Raw genomic sequence first — 14,117 nt, forward strand, 5'->3', positions numbered from 1 at the left:
ATTCCCTGAAGTCTCAGGTGGGCTGCTACAACTGCCATGACCTTGGTGAACACCCTGGGGGCTGTGGTGAGGCCGAATGGAAGAACCCTGAACTGAAAGTGATTGGCTCCTAGCCGAAAGCGGAGAAACCTCCTGGACCATCTGTCCATGAGAATATGGTAGTACGCATCCTTGAGGTCTATGGAGCACATCCAGTCGTTCTCCTGTAAGAGAGAGAGAATAGATTGCAGAGTGACCATCCAGAATTTCTCTTTGGCAATGAACAGGTTTAGAGATGACAGGTCCAGAATTGGCCTTAAGTCCCCCATCTTTTTCGACACCAAAAAGAACCTGAAGTAATTGCCTAATCTGGACTGCTCTGGGGGGACGTACTGGATGGCCCGTTTTTTTAGCAACTTCAACATTTCTGAAGCTGCTGCCTCCCTTTGATCAGGTGGGACATCGGGAAGGCGCTTTGTTAAAGGGGGAAGATGCAGAAAGGGAATAGTGTAACCTCTGGATATTATTAGGAGCACCCAACAATCTGTAGTAATGGACTCCCAACTTTGTAGGTGCTCCGAAAAATGTCCCCCGACTGCCTCCAGAGAGGGACAGCCAGGCAAGCCCTCAGGGCTGTTGCGCGGGTCGGTCTGAGAAAGGCTCTCTGGACAGGAAAATCTTCGGCCCCCCTCTGCCTCTGGGCCGGCGTCCACCTTGTCCTCCTCTGCCTCTGAAGGACGAGGGGTCCGGAGTGGGACGGGACTGCTGGGACTTCCGGAACCACATCTTCTTCTGTCCTCTCTGATTCCTTGAGAAGGACCTTTGAGGATTAGAGAAGCGGATCCCAATGGCAGACAGCGTCTTCCCGTCTTTCTCGCTCTGGAGCAAAGTGTCGCGGACGGTTTTGCCAAATAGCGTAGAACCGTCAAAGGGAGCACTCGCGAAGGACGCCTTGAAGGGTTCCGAAAAGTCACAAAGGCGAAGCCAGGCGTGGCGCCATAAGGCAACCCCTGCTCCGCTAGCTCTAGCCGCTCCCTCCGTGGCATGGGAGAGGAGCCGCATGGAAGTATTAGAAATTGACTTTAGACTGGCCATGTGAGCCGAGAAGGTCCGTTTGTCCTCGGCCGCCATGGACTCTGGGGGAGCTCCAGCGTATTCCTTTATCAAGTCTCACTGGAGCCTGATGACGTGTGCCAGGTAATTCAGCGCCCTTACAGAAAAGGTAGCTGAAGCAAACATCCGCTTTCCAATACGGTCCATTGTCCGAGATTCCTTATCAAGAGGATGGACCGAGGAACTTTCCTGTGCTAGTTCCTTCTTAGTGGCAGCCACCACCACCATGGCATCTACTGGGGACCCTTTATTCCATGCCTGTCTGTCAGAAGGGGGGCTGAGTATTTTGTCTGGTCTTTTAGGGATTGGCTCCACGGTTTCTGGCTCCTTCCAAGCCCTGGTAGTAATCAAGTCTACCAGGGGATCAGCCGGAGGGACACCCAAGAGGTAGACCGGCCTGCGTCAAACGCTTCCAGAAACACCGACTCATCGGAGGAAGGTTTTTGGGCAGACCACCCCCCTCTAATACGTAGCATTTCCATAATGTCTCCGAAGGAGACGTCTTCCGGGTGTGACCTTGGGGAACCTTCCCCTTCCTCTAAGTCTGTGTCCTCTGTGAGGGACTCAGGGGAATCCATGTGCCTCCTTTTGCACTTTTGTTTGTGAGGCACCTCCTCGGAGGGACTGTCTGAGGAGGGCTCACCCATGGGGTCCTGTTCCCCTACGGGAACCAACTGGAGCGCCGACGCAGGCTGTCCCTGGGGCCGGATGATGGAAGATAGGCCCAAATGCACGGGAGTGACGGGTGGATCCGTAGCCCGGACTGGGGACCTGGAACTTCTTGACAGAACCCTCTCCACTACGTCAAAAGCCGAGGGCGAACCACTCTCCCCTGGCTCCAAGAGCAACCCCCTCGGCTTTGACGCAAGGACCGGTGTCAGAGCCGATGCGATCGTACCCAAAAGGGGAGTGAGCTCCGACCGAAACGGCGCTGAAGATACACTCACCCCTGCGGCTCTGAAGCTCGGCTCTCGGCCCCGAGAGCTCGGATCCTATACGCTCGATGGAACTGTCGGCATAGAAGTAGCCACCACTGTCGGCGCCGACGACTCCCCGGGTCAGAGACAGCTCGGATCCTAAGACTCCTAAACCCGATAGCGAATCAGAGAAGGAGTAATTGAGGCAAAGAAAGGGGCCGAGCTCCCCCAGGAAGGGGAGGGGGGGGGCAGGAGCACACCCATCTGCATTTAGGCCTGCAAGAATCGACGCATCATCCGGTCCAAATCACATGCTTCTGGTGGATCTTGAAGAGGTCGCCGAAGCAGACCAGGAAGGCCGCCTCGAAGACCTAGAGGGAGACCGGTACTCCTCCTCTGGCTCCGGGGAAAAGCGGGGGGAACGGAGCCATGAGGGTGGAGACCAGGAGACCCTCCTGGGAGGGCTAGCTACTTTAGCTGGCGGAGCAGAGGAATGAGACTCTGCCCACCTCTTATGGCTTTTATGTCGCTCCCTATCCTTGTGCCTCCTCTCTAGAAGAAGAGTCCCCCTCTCCCTGAGACACAGAGGGAGGTTGAGTCCCAGTCAGGGGAGGGGGAACTGAAGGCAGGGCAGCCGCGTCTGGTGCCTTAGAGGAAGAGGAGGAAGAAGAATCCGCAGGCAAAAGCCCTGCCAGGATTAACTTATTCCTCCTATCCCTCAAAGCCCGGGGGTTGAAGGCCACACATACTTGGCAGCCAGAAGACAAGTGGCCTACCCCTAGGCAGAGAATGCACTGAGTGTGACCATCCGCTGGGGAGAGCTTATGGCCACACTCAGTGCATTTTGAAAAAATGGCCTTAGGCCCTTCAGCCATCGCATGCACCACACGCACACAGTAAAGGGGAGGGAAAAAGTTAAATTTAAACAGTAAATTACCACAAGAAAAGGAGGAAAGAGGTATATAAACAAAAACTAAGGGCCTACAACACTCACTCAACACACAAAAAAGAACCTAGAAAGAGTTTTTAAAAGTTTTAAAGTTTCTTTAACTTACACCCAACGCCAAGAGCTCGTCGCTAGAAGCTATCAGAAGCCGCGGCAAACGAGATCTGAGGACTGGAGGGAGGTGGCAGGGCATTATGGGTAAGGGGGAGGAGCTGAGAGCTCGGATCTTTTAGCTTGGAAAGCTACCGGCTCAGATCCGAGGACGGATCCGATACCCACAGGTTGCTGATCAAATGAAGTTAACTACTTCAGATTCCTAGTTACGCAGCACTTCAAAGGATGCCACAGAGATTCACAAAACAGTTGCCACACATTTCCACAGGAGAATTTCAAAAATTATTTGCCCAGTTAAAAAAAATGGAGGCAGAATAATGACCACTTAATAATTACAAAATAAACACTAGCCAGCTGATGACAGCAACAAAAATGATAATGAATAAAAATAAGCATGCAGTCATCAACTAGGGTCAGGCCTTTTCCAGCTGAAAAATACATGTGCGCAAATGCATCTGCTCAAATAAAAAAGGATGAGCTTCCCTTGAGCTGTACAACAATTCTAATGTTATGTACAAGAAAAAGGGACCATCTTTTCTAATGTCTCATGCACTAACCTACAAAGTTGGTATTCTAACTTTTACAAGTTTGCCAAACAGCTCTGAATCTTAACTTGTAGAATCTTTTATATTTCACTTGGGAAATGTTTCACAAACAACATAAGCAAATAAATAAATTAATAAAATAAAAGAAAACAATTTTGGTACAATCAGGTTCAATATGAACACAGCAGCTACAAGCTGATATTCTAACTTTTACAAGCATACCAGTTCTGAAGCTATCTTGGACGGTCTTATGTTTTACTTGAGAATTGGTTTACAAACAAAAAAACTAGTTTTGGTACAAACAGGTCCAACATGCACAGGGCAGCATTACTAAAGTACTCACCTTCTTCTTCATTCCATATGAGATTTGATACACAAAACATTGCAGCCAGTTGAAGTTTAATATTGGAGTGAGCCTGTAATGAAAGCAAAGCAAAACAATCTCATACAATGCAAGAGACTACAGTAGAAATCTCACAGGATTGCAGTATGATCAGAATATGCTTACACCACAATTTATACTTCAGTATCTATCTAAACTTCTTTAACGCTTGGGAAACTTACATGACATAGAACTTAAAATGGAGTTGAAGCTCTCAATTACTATAGCTGTCACCAAACAGCCTACTCTCACCTCTTCACAGTCCATTTCAAATACTCATCCCACATATGCTGTGATAATGAAAAAATCTCTTCCCGAGCCTCCTACACTCAGATTCACACTCTACCCACAAAACAAACAGCAGCATCCATTTCACCCCACCCTAGCAGGAGTCACCTCATTGCACATCTAAGCTCCTAAAGCTGCAGAAGCATGTTATCAAAGATGACAATATCCAATGTTCTAGTCATAGGCGACTCAACAGTCACACATAAAGACACTCCACTTACAGGCTGAATAAGGGAAGAGTGATGCTTATATGTCTCTTTCAGGTGCTAGAAACCACAATGTCAACAGGGCCTTTCTCTTCTTCACAAGCATAAACATGAGTTGGACATGATCTCTAACCTGGAGATATATGACTGAGCTCTGAAAGTCCAGAGAGGCTGGGAAGCAGCTAGTTTTAAGTAGCACTCTTGCCATCATGACGAACGATGCCACAATTTCTCAGTAACTGATGTCAATGTAGGGAATCCAGTGAGACAGTGAGTGAGTGTGTGTCAGCTTCTGAGACAGTGGCTGACAGCTCAGCCTGCTCAATAGGAATGGCCTCTATCCTTCCTCTCATAGCTTCTGCATACTGCCCAAGACATTTTTTTACCAACCAAGTGCCTTTTTAGACAGAGACAGTTTCTGACTTAAACCCTAATTAGGCCTGTTTCAATCTGGCACTGGTGAATTCTAGAAGTCTAAACAAGAAAATGCCTGAGCCTTTCCTAACCTTTGAATGCATATACATATGTATAATTACAGAAACTTCGTTCCAGTGTAGCAATAACTCACTCTCGTTACCCGGCTTTTGTGTATATCTTTTGCTCAGATCCTTGGGTGAGGGACAGGGTATATCTGGATTCACTCAATTTCATCACTTCTGGCAAATCCAACATAAAAATGAACTGGGAGCACTGGATATCATGTCAAGCATCAAGTCCAATTACCATATTACTAACTACATCTCCCACAATATAAGACACCTAGCCAAACTAGACAGAGACTAACTACTGAACCTAACACAATTATCATAGGCAATTTTAACTACTCATCCTACAAATGGCATGCATGTACCATAAAGAAACATGCAAACAGGAGCTTTATCTTTATTAACTTCACCTGTTTTGAACAGATTGTGCCTTTGCCTAACAGGATGGCAAATCTCCTTGGCCTTGTTCTTAATAATAAATTACTAACTTGTTCCATACCGAGGGATCCTAGTCTATGATCAAATCAGAATACTCATATCTTCCCTAAAAAACAAAGCCAAAAACAGTATCCGACCCCACTACATTGAAGGAGTACTCGAATGCCAACCTAACAGAACTCTCAGATGACTTATAGACATTTAAAAGCTCCTCCCCAAAACAATCTAACAAAAGCAGACACATGCACCACAGACTTTTACTCCCACCTTAACTAGTGAAATAAAGCATCTGTCTAACTATTACAAGTTGTTGCGTCTTTCGGCTTATCCCAGTTAGGGGTCGCCACAGCGGAACTCAGGTCCGCTAATGTTTGGTAGTGGATTTTTACGTGCCGAGTTACCAGTCCTGATGCACAACCTTCAACGAAGGCACGCCCATTCACGCATGCCTCCACACAGAAGACGCTCTAGCTGAGAATCGAACGCGACAACGTCTTGCTGTGAGGCGACAACGCTACCGCAGCACCACTACCGCAGTATGACAACAAAATTAAGAACAAGCCACTATGGTGGAATCTCGGTTTTAAACTCTGTAACACGAGAAAAAATACCTCTGGTACTAAAGAATAAACTAGTATCCTTTCATTTTATAAGTAAACTTAAATTCAGCAAAGCAATCAAGAGTAAGACCAAAACTTGCAGAGGCAATTACAAAGTAAATATTGCCACTTCCAGTAAAGATAAAGATAAGCTGTTTTACTAGCTTACCATAACTGTACATGCCCAAATGTAAGTCAATGTTGCAGTTATCACCAGGGAACTCTGCCACAGGTTTAGGTCCAATGTCTGACCAAACATTCAGAGCTGAGCATCCCTCCTCTTCATCTGGGATGAAATCACCTTTATCTCGGATGTCTTCATCTACTTCACATAAACGTGACATACAACTAACATCACCTTCTGTTCTTTCTTGCTTCCCTTTCAGGATAAAGTAGGAAGCCTAAAGTTCCCCTGTAAGCCAAGGTTTCACAGTATCAAAACCAAGAGGACCTGGCAGAAGCCTAAAACTCCCATCCTCCCTGAGAAACCTGACCACCACTAAAGTAATGGTGGGAAACTAGGATGTGATCGGGCCTGGGCTCATTAAGGAGGGAAAGGGGAATGGGAGCCCACTCAGGACTGCAACAGTGTCCATATCTAACATCTACATCTAAGTTAAGTTGGTAACACAGCTGTACTATATTCATTGTATGGGTCACTGTTGCAGTCATCACATTCCCGAAGATTCTCAAAACTGACCCACAGAACAATCGAGGGCTGTCAAGCTGCAGAGGAGGACAGTGTGTCTTTCAGAAAGTGTGACACAAACCCTACTCTTGCCTTGAAAATTAGGCCTAAACTGTAGTGTTTAGAGAACATATGAATCAACAACTAGGTGGCTGCCTCCAGAACATTCTAAGTACTAACTCCAAACAGAAAAGCAACTGAGTTAGCTGTGGCCCTGGTGGATTGTGACCCTGATTCTTCCATGTCGAGATTTATTACACATTTTGTGGCAGAAAATAACACAATTGGCTATTCAACTGAAAACGAATAGTTGTGTAAAATCTTACCATAACCATAGATGTCCTTCTCTTCTATGTTGCTGTATTCTTTACATGAGGGAATCCTCCACCATGGGCAACCCGACGTACGACCAGTATACAAGAGTTTTTAAGCACTGCTAGTATGTGAGATGTCACATGGATGGCTAAGGGAAACGTCTACCATAAATGTGACGTCCGCACATACAATCCTCAGAACTGAATGTCCCAGGAGGAACATCAGCCTAAGAAAAATTAGAAATTATGTACTCACCATAACGTTCCATCTGAGTAGGTGTATTCATTTGTCTGTAACCTGTGGGTTATGGATCCGATATCGGATCCGAACCGGCATGGTTTACCAGCTATGGATCCAAGCTCTCAGCTCCTCCCCTCACCCATAATACCCTGCTCTACCCTCATGACCTCAGATCGAGTTTGCCAACAGCAAGAACACCCTGAAAAGGGTAACACATAATATGCAGGAAACTGAAAGGCCAGGTGGATAGGAGGGCGGGATGGTTGCAGACAAATGAATACACCTACTCAGATGGAACGTTATGGTGAGTACATAACTTCTAAATCTGAAGTAGGAGATTCATTTGTCTGCAACCTGTGGGACAGAGTCCCCAGCTACCTGAATCTTGGGCGGCCATCATGGAAGGATATTCCGGAGCACCGCGGAGCCAAAGGATGCTCTACCCCTAGATGCAAGATCCAACTTGTAGTGGGAAATAAAAGTATGAGATGAAGCCCACGTGGCTGCTGCACAAATATCATCTAGAGGAATCCTAGCCTTAAAGGCTGCCGAGGTAGATACTGACCGGGTTGAATGGGCATGTACACCCTCCGGTGCGGGCCTTCCTGAAGCTTGATAAGCCAATAAGATACACTGTGAAATCCAGCGAGACAGAGAGACTTTAGAAACTGGCTTGCCCAAATTAAATTTAGCAAAGGAAATGAACAACTGGTCGGATTGCCTATGACCAGCTGTTCTGTTTAGATAAAATCTAAGTTGCCTGTGAACATCTAAGGAGTGAAGCTTATATTCACCTTTGTTTTCATATTTAGGAAAGAAAACAGGGAGGTTAATGGATTGATTAATGTTTGCTTCAGAAGCTACTTAGGAAGAAAGGACGGGTTGGTCCTGAGGTAAACACGGTCCGGATGAAAGACCAAGTAAGGAGGTTTAGCTGATAATGCTTGGAGCTCTGAAACTCTCTTGGCCGATGTAATGGCTACTAAAAAGGCTGTCTTGAAAGACAAGAATTTGAGATCCACCGTAGCCGCTGGTTCGAAGGGGGGGGTGGTCAAGGCCTGGAGAACTAAGGAAAGGTCCCAAGGAGGAACCGCTTGTCTTACAGGGGGCCTGAGAAGGAAAGTACCTTTAAGGAAAATTTTACACAACTTGGCTGACATGAGTGGACTAGAGTCATGACCAATGTGATAATGTGAGATTGCCGCCAGTTGTACTTTGACTGTGGAACTGCTGGCACCATCGTTAAAAAGAGTGGTTAAGAAATCAAGCACTAAAGGGAGAGGAACTGTGAAGGGATTCAGGCCTTGCCGCTCCGCCCACAATGAAAACCGTTTCCACTTGCTGCGGTAGACTTTCCTAGTGGACGGTTTATGAGCTGCCACCAGGATCGCCTTAACAGGGGACGAAATACCGGGAGTCCTGATCAAGAGTGGAACTGGAGCAGCCAAGCGGTCAGCTTCAGGTTGTCCAGGTTCGGAGGAGATATGCAGGATGGATGAGATATCAGATCCGGAATGGGATCTAGAATCCAAGGAGGAGTCACCGAGTGAGACCTTAGGAAGGGGAACCAGATCTGTCGAGGCCAAAACGGAGCAATGAGAATCATTCTGCAACCCACCCGAGAGGCTTTCTGAAGAACTTGGAGCATCAGAGGCAAGGGTGGATAAGCATACAGAAGACCGGGTGGCCAAGCATGCACCAGAGCGTCTCTTGGAGAACCTCCTGGAGGAGGTATCAGAGCGAAAACACTGTCGCACTTGGTGTTTGAGGGAGAGGCAAAAAGATCGCATGAAGGAGTTCCCCACCGTGCGAATATGCGTTCCGCTACTTGAAAATTGAGAGACCACTCGTAAGGGGTCAGAATGGTGCGACTGAGCTTGTCCGCCAGGATGTTGGACCGACCCGGAATGTGCGTTGCTATTAGAAAGCGGTTGGTGGAGATTGCCCATTCCCAAACTCTCATGGCTTCTCGACAAAGAGGGTAAGACCTCGTTCCCCTTGCTTGTTGATGTACCAGACAACTGACATGTTGTCCGATTGAATCGCAATTGTTCCCAAGGGAAGAAAGTCCTGAAGTGCTAGCAACGCTAAGAGCACTGCTCTCATCTCTAGAACGTTGATATGCAGTAAGGTCTCTGAATCGTTCCACGTGCCTTGGACGGTCCGGCCCGCAAAATGCCCCCCCCCACCCGAGGCGGGAGGCGTCCGTGGTCACCGTGGCGAGAGGGGGAGAAGCACAAAATGGGCGGCCTCCGTGGAGATCTGGGGAGTGAAGCCACCACAGGAGGGACCGCTTGCAAGCCTTGCTGATCGCAATGGGATGATGCATAGGGAGAGCAAGGTATGACCATTGTACTAAGAGAGTCCACTGGAGGATGCGCATATTGAGCCTGGCAAGAGGAAGAAGTGCTATAGCAGACGCCATGGACCCTAGAGCCCTCAGGACCAACTCCACCGGAACAGAACTTGAGTGGAGAATGGCCCGCACCTGGAGCTGCAGATTTTGAACTCTGTCCGCAGTGAGGAAGGCTTTTAAACTCCTTGTGTCTAACCTGGCCCCTATAAAATCTAAGAGCTGTGTGGGCGCCAGGTTGGATTTCTTTGTATTTATTGTAATGCCCAGATTGGGAGCAAGATGGAGAAAGGAGTCTCGCGCCAATAGTAGTAGATGCCTTGTTGGGGCGGTAAGGAGCCAGTCGTCCAGGTAGGGGAAGACATGCACCCCCTGAAGCCTCAGGTGGGCCGCTACCACTGCTAATACTTTGGTGAACACCCTGGGGGCTGTGGTGAGACCAAAGGGAAGGACCCGGAACTGGTAGTGACTGGCTCCCAGTCGGAAGCGGAGAAACCTCCTGGAGCGCCTGTCCATTAGTATATGGTAGTACGCATCCTTGAGGTCTATGGAGCACATCCAGTGATTTTCTCCCAGAAGGGGGAGAATAGATTGCAGAGTGACCATTCAGAACTTCTCCTTGGGAACTGCCAGGTTCAAGAGAGAAAGGTCTAAAATTGGTCTTAGATCCCCCATCTTTTTTGGCACTAAAAAGAACCTGGAGTAGAACCCTGATCCAATCTGGTCTGGGGGGACGGGCTGGATGACTCTTTTCTTTAGCAGATGGCCAATTTCTGCCAAAGCGGCCTCCCGTTGACCGGGTGGAACGTCTGGGAGGGACATCAACTTTGGTAAGTGACGAAAAGGGATGCGGTATCCTCTGGATATGATCTGGAGAACCCAGCGGTCTGATGTAATGGACTCCCATGCCGCTAGGTGCCCCGAAAAACGTCCCCCGACTGCCTCCAGAGTGGAGCAGCCGGGCAATCCCTCAGGGTTGCTGCGCGGGCCGTTCAGATAAGGGTTCTCTGGACCCGAAGTTCCTGGGAGCCCCTCTGCCTCTAGGGCGGCGTCCTCCCTGTCCTCCTCTGCCACGGAAGGACTGGTTGTCCGGAGCAGGCTGGGATTGCTGCGACTTCTGGAACCACATCTTCTTCTGACCCTTTTGGTTCCTAGAATAGGGCCTCTGGGGTGCAGAGAAGCGGATTCCGACGGCAGACAGCGTCTTCCGTTCCTTCTCGCTCTGGGTCAAAGTGTCGCGAACGGTTTTGCCAAAGAGGGCAGAACCATCAAAGGGGGCGTTCGCAAATGACGCTTTGAAGGGCTCAGAAAAATCGCAATGACGGAGCCAGGCCTGACGTCTAGTGACTAGACCTGCCCCTGCGGCTCTAGCGGCGCCTTCCGTAGCATGGGAGAGTAGCCACATAGAGGTATTGGTAACTGATCTAAGAGTGGCCATGCGGGTGGAGTGCAGCACTTTGTCCTCCTCCGACATGGACTCTGGGGGAGATGCAGTGTATTCTTTAATGAGATCTCGCTGCATCCTAATGACGTGTGCCAGGTAGTTCAGCGCCCTTACCGAGAAGGTCGCTGAACTAAACATCCGCTTCCCCAAGCGGTCCATCATCCGAGACTCCTTGCTCGGGGGATGGACTGAGGGACTCTCCTGAGCAAGTTCCCTCTTGGTGGCCGCCGCCGTCAACATGGCATCTACCGGAGGCCCCTTACTCCAATGGGCACGGTCTGACGGTGGGCTGAGGATCCTGTCGGGCCTCTTAGGGACTGGCTCCACGGTGTCTGGTTCCTTCCACGCCCTGGTGGTAATGAGGTCCACCAGGGGGTCGGCAGGAGGGGACACCCAAGAGGTAGATGGGCCCGCTTCAAATGCCTCCAAGAACACGGACTCGTCCGAGGAAGACTTGGGGGCAGACCACCCCCCCCTTATACGGAGCATTTCCATGATGTCTCCAAATGAGACATCCTCGGGGGGTGACCGTGGGGAGCCTTCCCCTTCCTCCAAATCCGTGTCTTCCGTGAGAGACTCGGGGGAGTCAATGTGCCTCCTTTTGCACGTATGCTTGCGAGGAACATCCTCTGGGGGGCTGTCAGAGGACTCCTCGCAAACAGCAACCTGTTCCAGGGGAACAGCTTGGGGCACAGAAGCGGGCTGTCCCAAGGGCCGGATGGTGGAAGCCTGACCCAGTGCCGAGGGAGCGCGGGACGGAGCCGAAACAAGTGCCAGGGGTCCGGAGACCCTCAACAGGGCCCTCTCCACTACATCAAAGGCCGAAGGGGAGCCGACCTCGACCAAAGGATCCGACAATCGGCTCCCCCTCGGATCCGAAGAGTGGATCGGAGCCGGCGCCGAAGCGCTCGGATCCGAAGGGACAGTGCGCTCCGACACAGACGGCGCAGAAGGAGCACTGATCCCCCCGGATCCGAGGCTCGGATCCAGGCTCCGAGAGGTCGGATCCGATGCACTCGAGGGCAGGGTCGGATCCGAAGTACCAAGTACTATCGGCGCCGACCCACCCCCGGCTCCGAAGCTGCTCGGCTCCAACTGCTCCAAACCCGGGTAGCGGGTCGGAGAAGGAGCAATCAGCTTGAAAAAGGGGGTCGAGCTCCCCCTTAGAGGGGGGGGGGGAGGCAAGAGCACTCCCATCTGCATCTGGGCCTGGATGAACCTTCTCATCATCCGGTCCAGATCAGCATCCGATAGGCTGTACGTTGATCTCGACGAGGCTACCGAGGTAGGCCTTGAGTGCCTCCTCGATAGCCTCGACGGAGATCGGGTCTCCTCCTCCTCAGGTCCCGGTGAAAAACACACTGGAGACCGGAGCCGAGGAGGAGATCCAGCCGACAATGGAGCCGGGGGAGAAGCCCGCTTGGCTAGTGGGGCCGAAACAGAGGTCTTGGCCCGCCGCTTGTGGTGCTTCTCCCTCCGGTCTCTTTTTCTAGCATCCCTCTCCTCCGAACCAGAAGCGGGAGGTTGAGTCCCAGGAGGAGGAGGGGGAGCCGGAGAGGGAATAACCGTGGAGACGGTTACCCCCGAAGGAGCGGAGGTCGGAGCCGAGTCCGGCGGTAAAAGGCCCGCCAAAACAAGCTTGGACCTCCGCTCCTTCAATGCCCTGGGGTTGAACCCTGCACAAATGGAACATCCAGATGTGAGGTGTTCAACCCCCAGGCATCTAACACACCGAGTGTGGCCATCAGCTGGGGAAAGCTTATGGCCACACTCGGAGCATTTAGAAAAAATAGACTTGGGCTGCTCAGACATCCCAAGCTAACAAATAACAGTTACTATAACTAAGGTAAGTAACTAAAAAAAAAACAAAAATCACTCACAGGCCCAACACACACACTACGCTACCAGCGAGGGGAGGGTATAAATTTTTGATTAAACACTAAAAAAAGTAATAATACAAAAAGGGAAACCTACACTTTCACACAAATCAACCAAAATATTATTTAAATTTTACAATTTAAACACTTAAACTATCACTTAGCTGGAGAGCTGGAAAAACAATCTGGTCACCATGCGCGGCAAACGAGATCTGAGGTCATGAGGGTAGAGCAGGGTATTATGGGTGAGGGGAGGAGCTGAGAGCTTGGATCCATAGCTGGTAAACCATGCCGGTTCGGATCCGATATCAGATCCATAACCCACAGGTTGCAGACAAATGAATCTCCTACTTCAGATCAAAAGGTTATCAGACATACAGAACAAAAGCAAGCACCAGGGGGAAGGAGGGAGAGACAGATTACAGCACATATTCTACGTCCTATTATTTGCAGTATTCTTTACATGAAGGACAGTACCAAAGCATAGGAGGAAACCTGGGAGGCGGAAGGACCAGAAGGGCTCTCTAGAAAACCATAAAGAATGGCTCTAACAAAATCAGTTCTAGACCTGGAGATGCCATCCAATTTGTAATGCTTGGTGAAGGTATGTACAGAAGTCCAAGTAGCTGTTTCTAAAATGGAATTAGTACCAAACCCTTAAAGAAAGCATCCGAAGAAGCCACACCGTTAGTAGAATGAGCCTTAACACAAAATGGGGGGGGGCTCTTTCCATGGAAAACATAAAAAAAAGGAAACAGCCTTTGAAATCCAAGAGGAAATAGTCTGCCTGGAAACAAGAAATCCCAGAGCCCTGAAACGGAAAGAAACATAAAGCTGATCAGATCTCCTGATAGCCTTGGTTTTATCCAAATAAAATCTGAGTTGTCTATGCACATCCAAGGTGTGTAAAATCCTCTCACTAGAGAATTGTGGTGAAGGAAAAAAGGTGGGCAAATGAACAGACTGATTAAGAGACAACTCATTCACAACCTTCAGCATAAAGAAAGGGTTAATACGCAAAGAGACCCTGTCCTTATGGAAAATCAGAGAAGGTGGGAAGCCATTAAGACTCGAAGCTCAGAAACCCTTCTGGCAGAAGTCAAACCAGCAATAGAACAGTTTTCCAAGTACAGTGTTGCAAGGAAGCTGTAGCTGCAGGCTCAAATGGAGCCAAAATCAGCTTCTCCA

The 14,117-nt window shown here is 49.3% G+C and overlaps 1 protein-coding gene across 1 annotated transcript in view; it reads right to left on the bottom strand.

Annotated features, from left to right (window-relative positions):
* LOC122792989 (armadillo repeat-containing protein 8) overlaps positions 1-14,117 on the bottom strand; it is a 1,754,692-nt gene that overhangs the window by 337,783 nt on the left and 1,402,792 nt on the right. Inside the window, exon 10 of the mRNA XM_044060608.1 lies at positions 3,958-4,030. Within this exon, the coding sequence (XP_043916543.1) occupies positions 3,958-4,030 (73 nt within the window). The remainder of the gene's footprint in view (positions 1-3,957; positions 4,031-14,117) is intronic.

Source organism: Protopterus annectens, chromosome 2.part0 (genome assembly GCF_019279795.1).
Source record: "Protopterus annectens isolate FY-2018-M chromosome 2.part0, PAN1.0, whole genome shotgun sequence".
Taxonomy (NCBI): Eukaryota; Metazoa; Chordata; order Ceratodontiformes; family Protopteridae; genus Protopterus; species Protopterus annectens.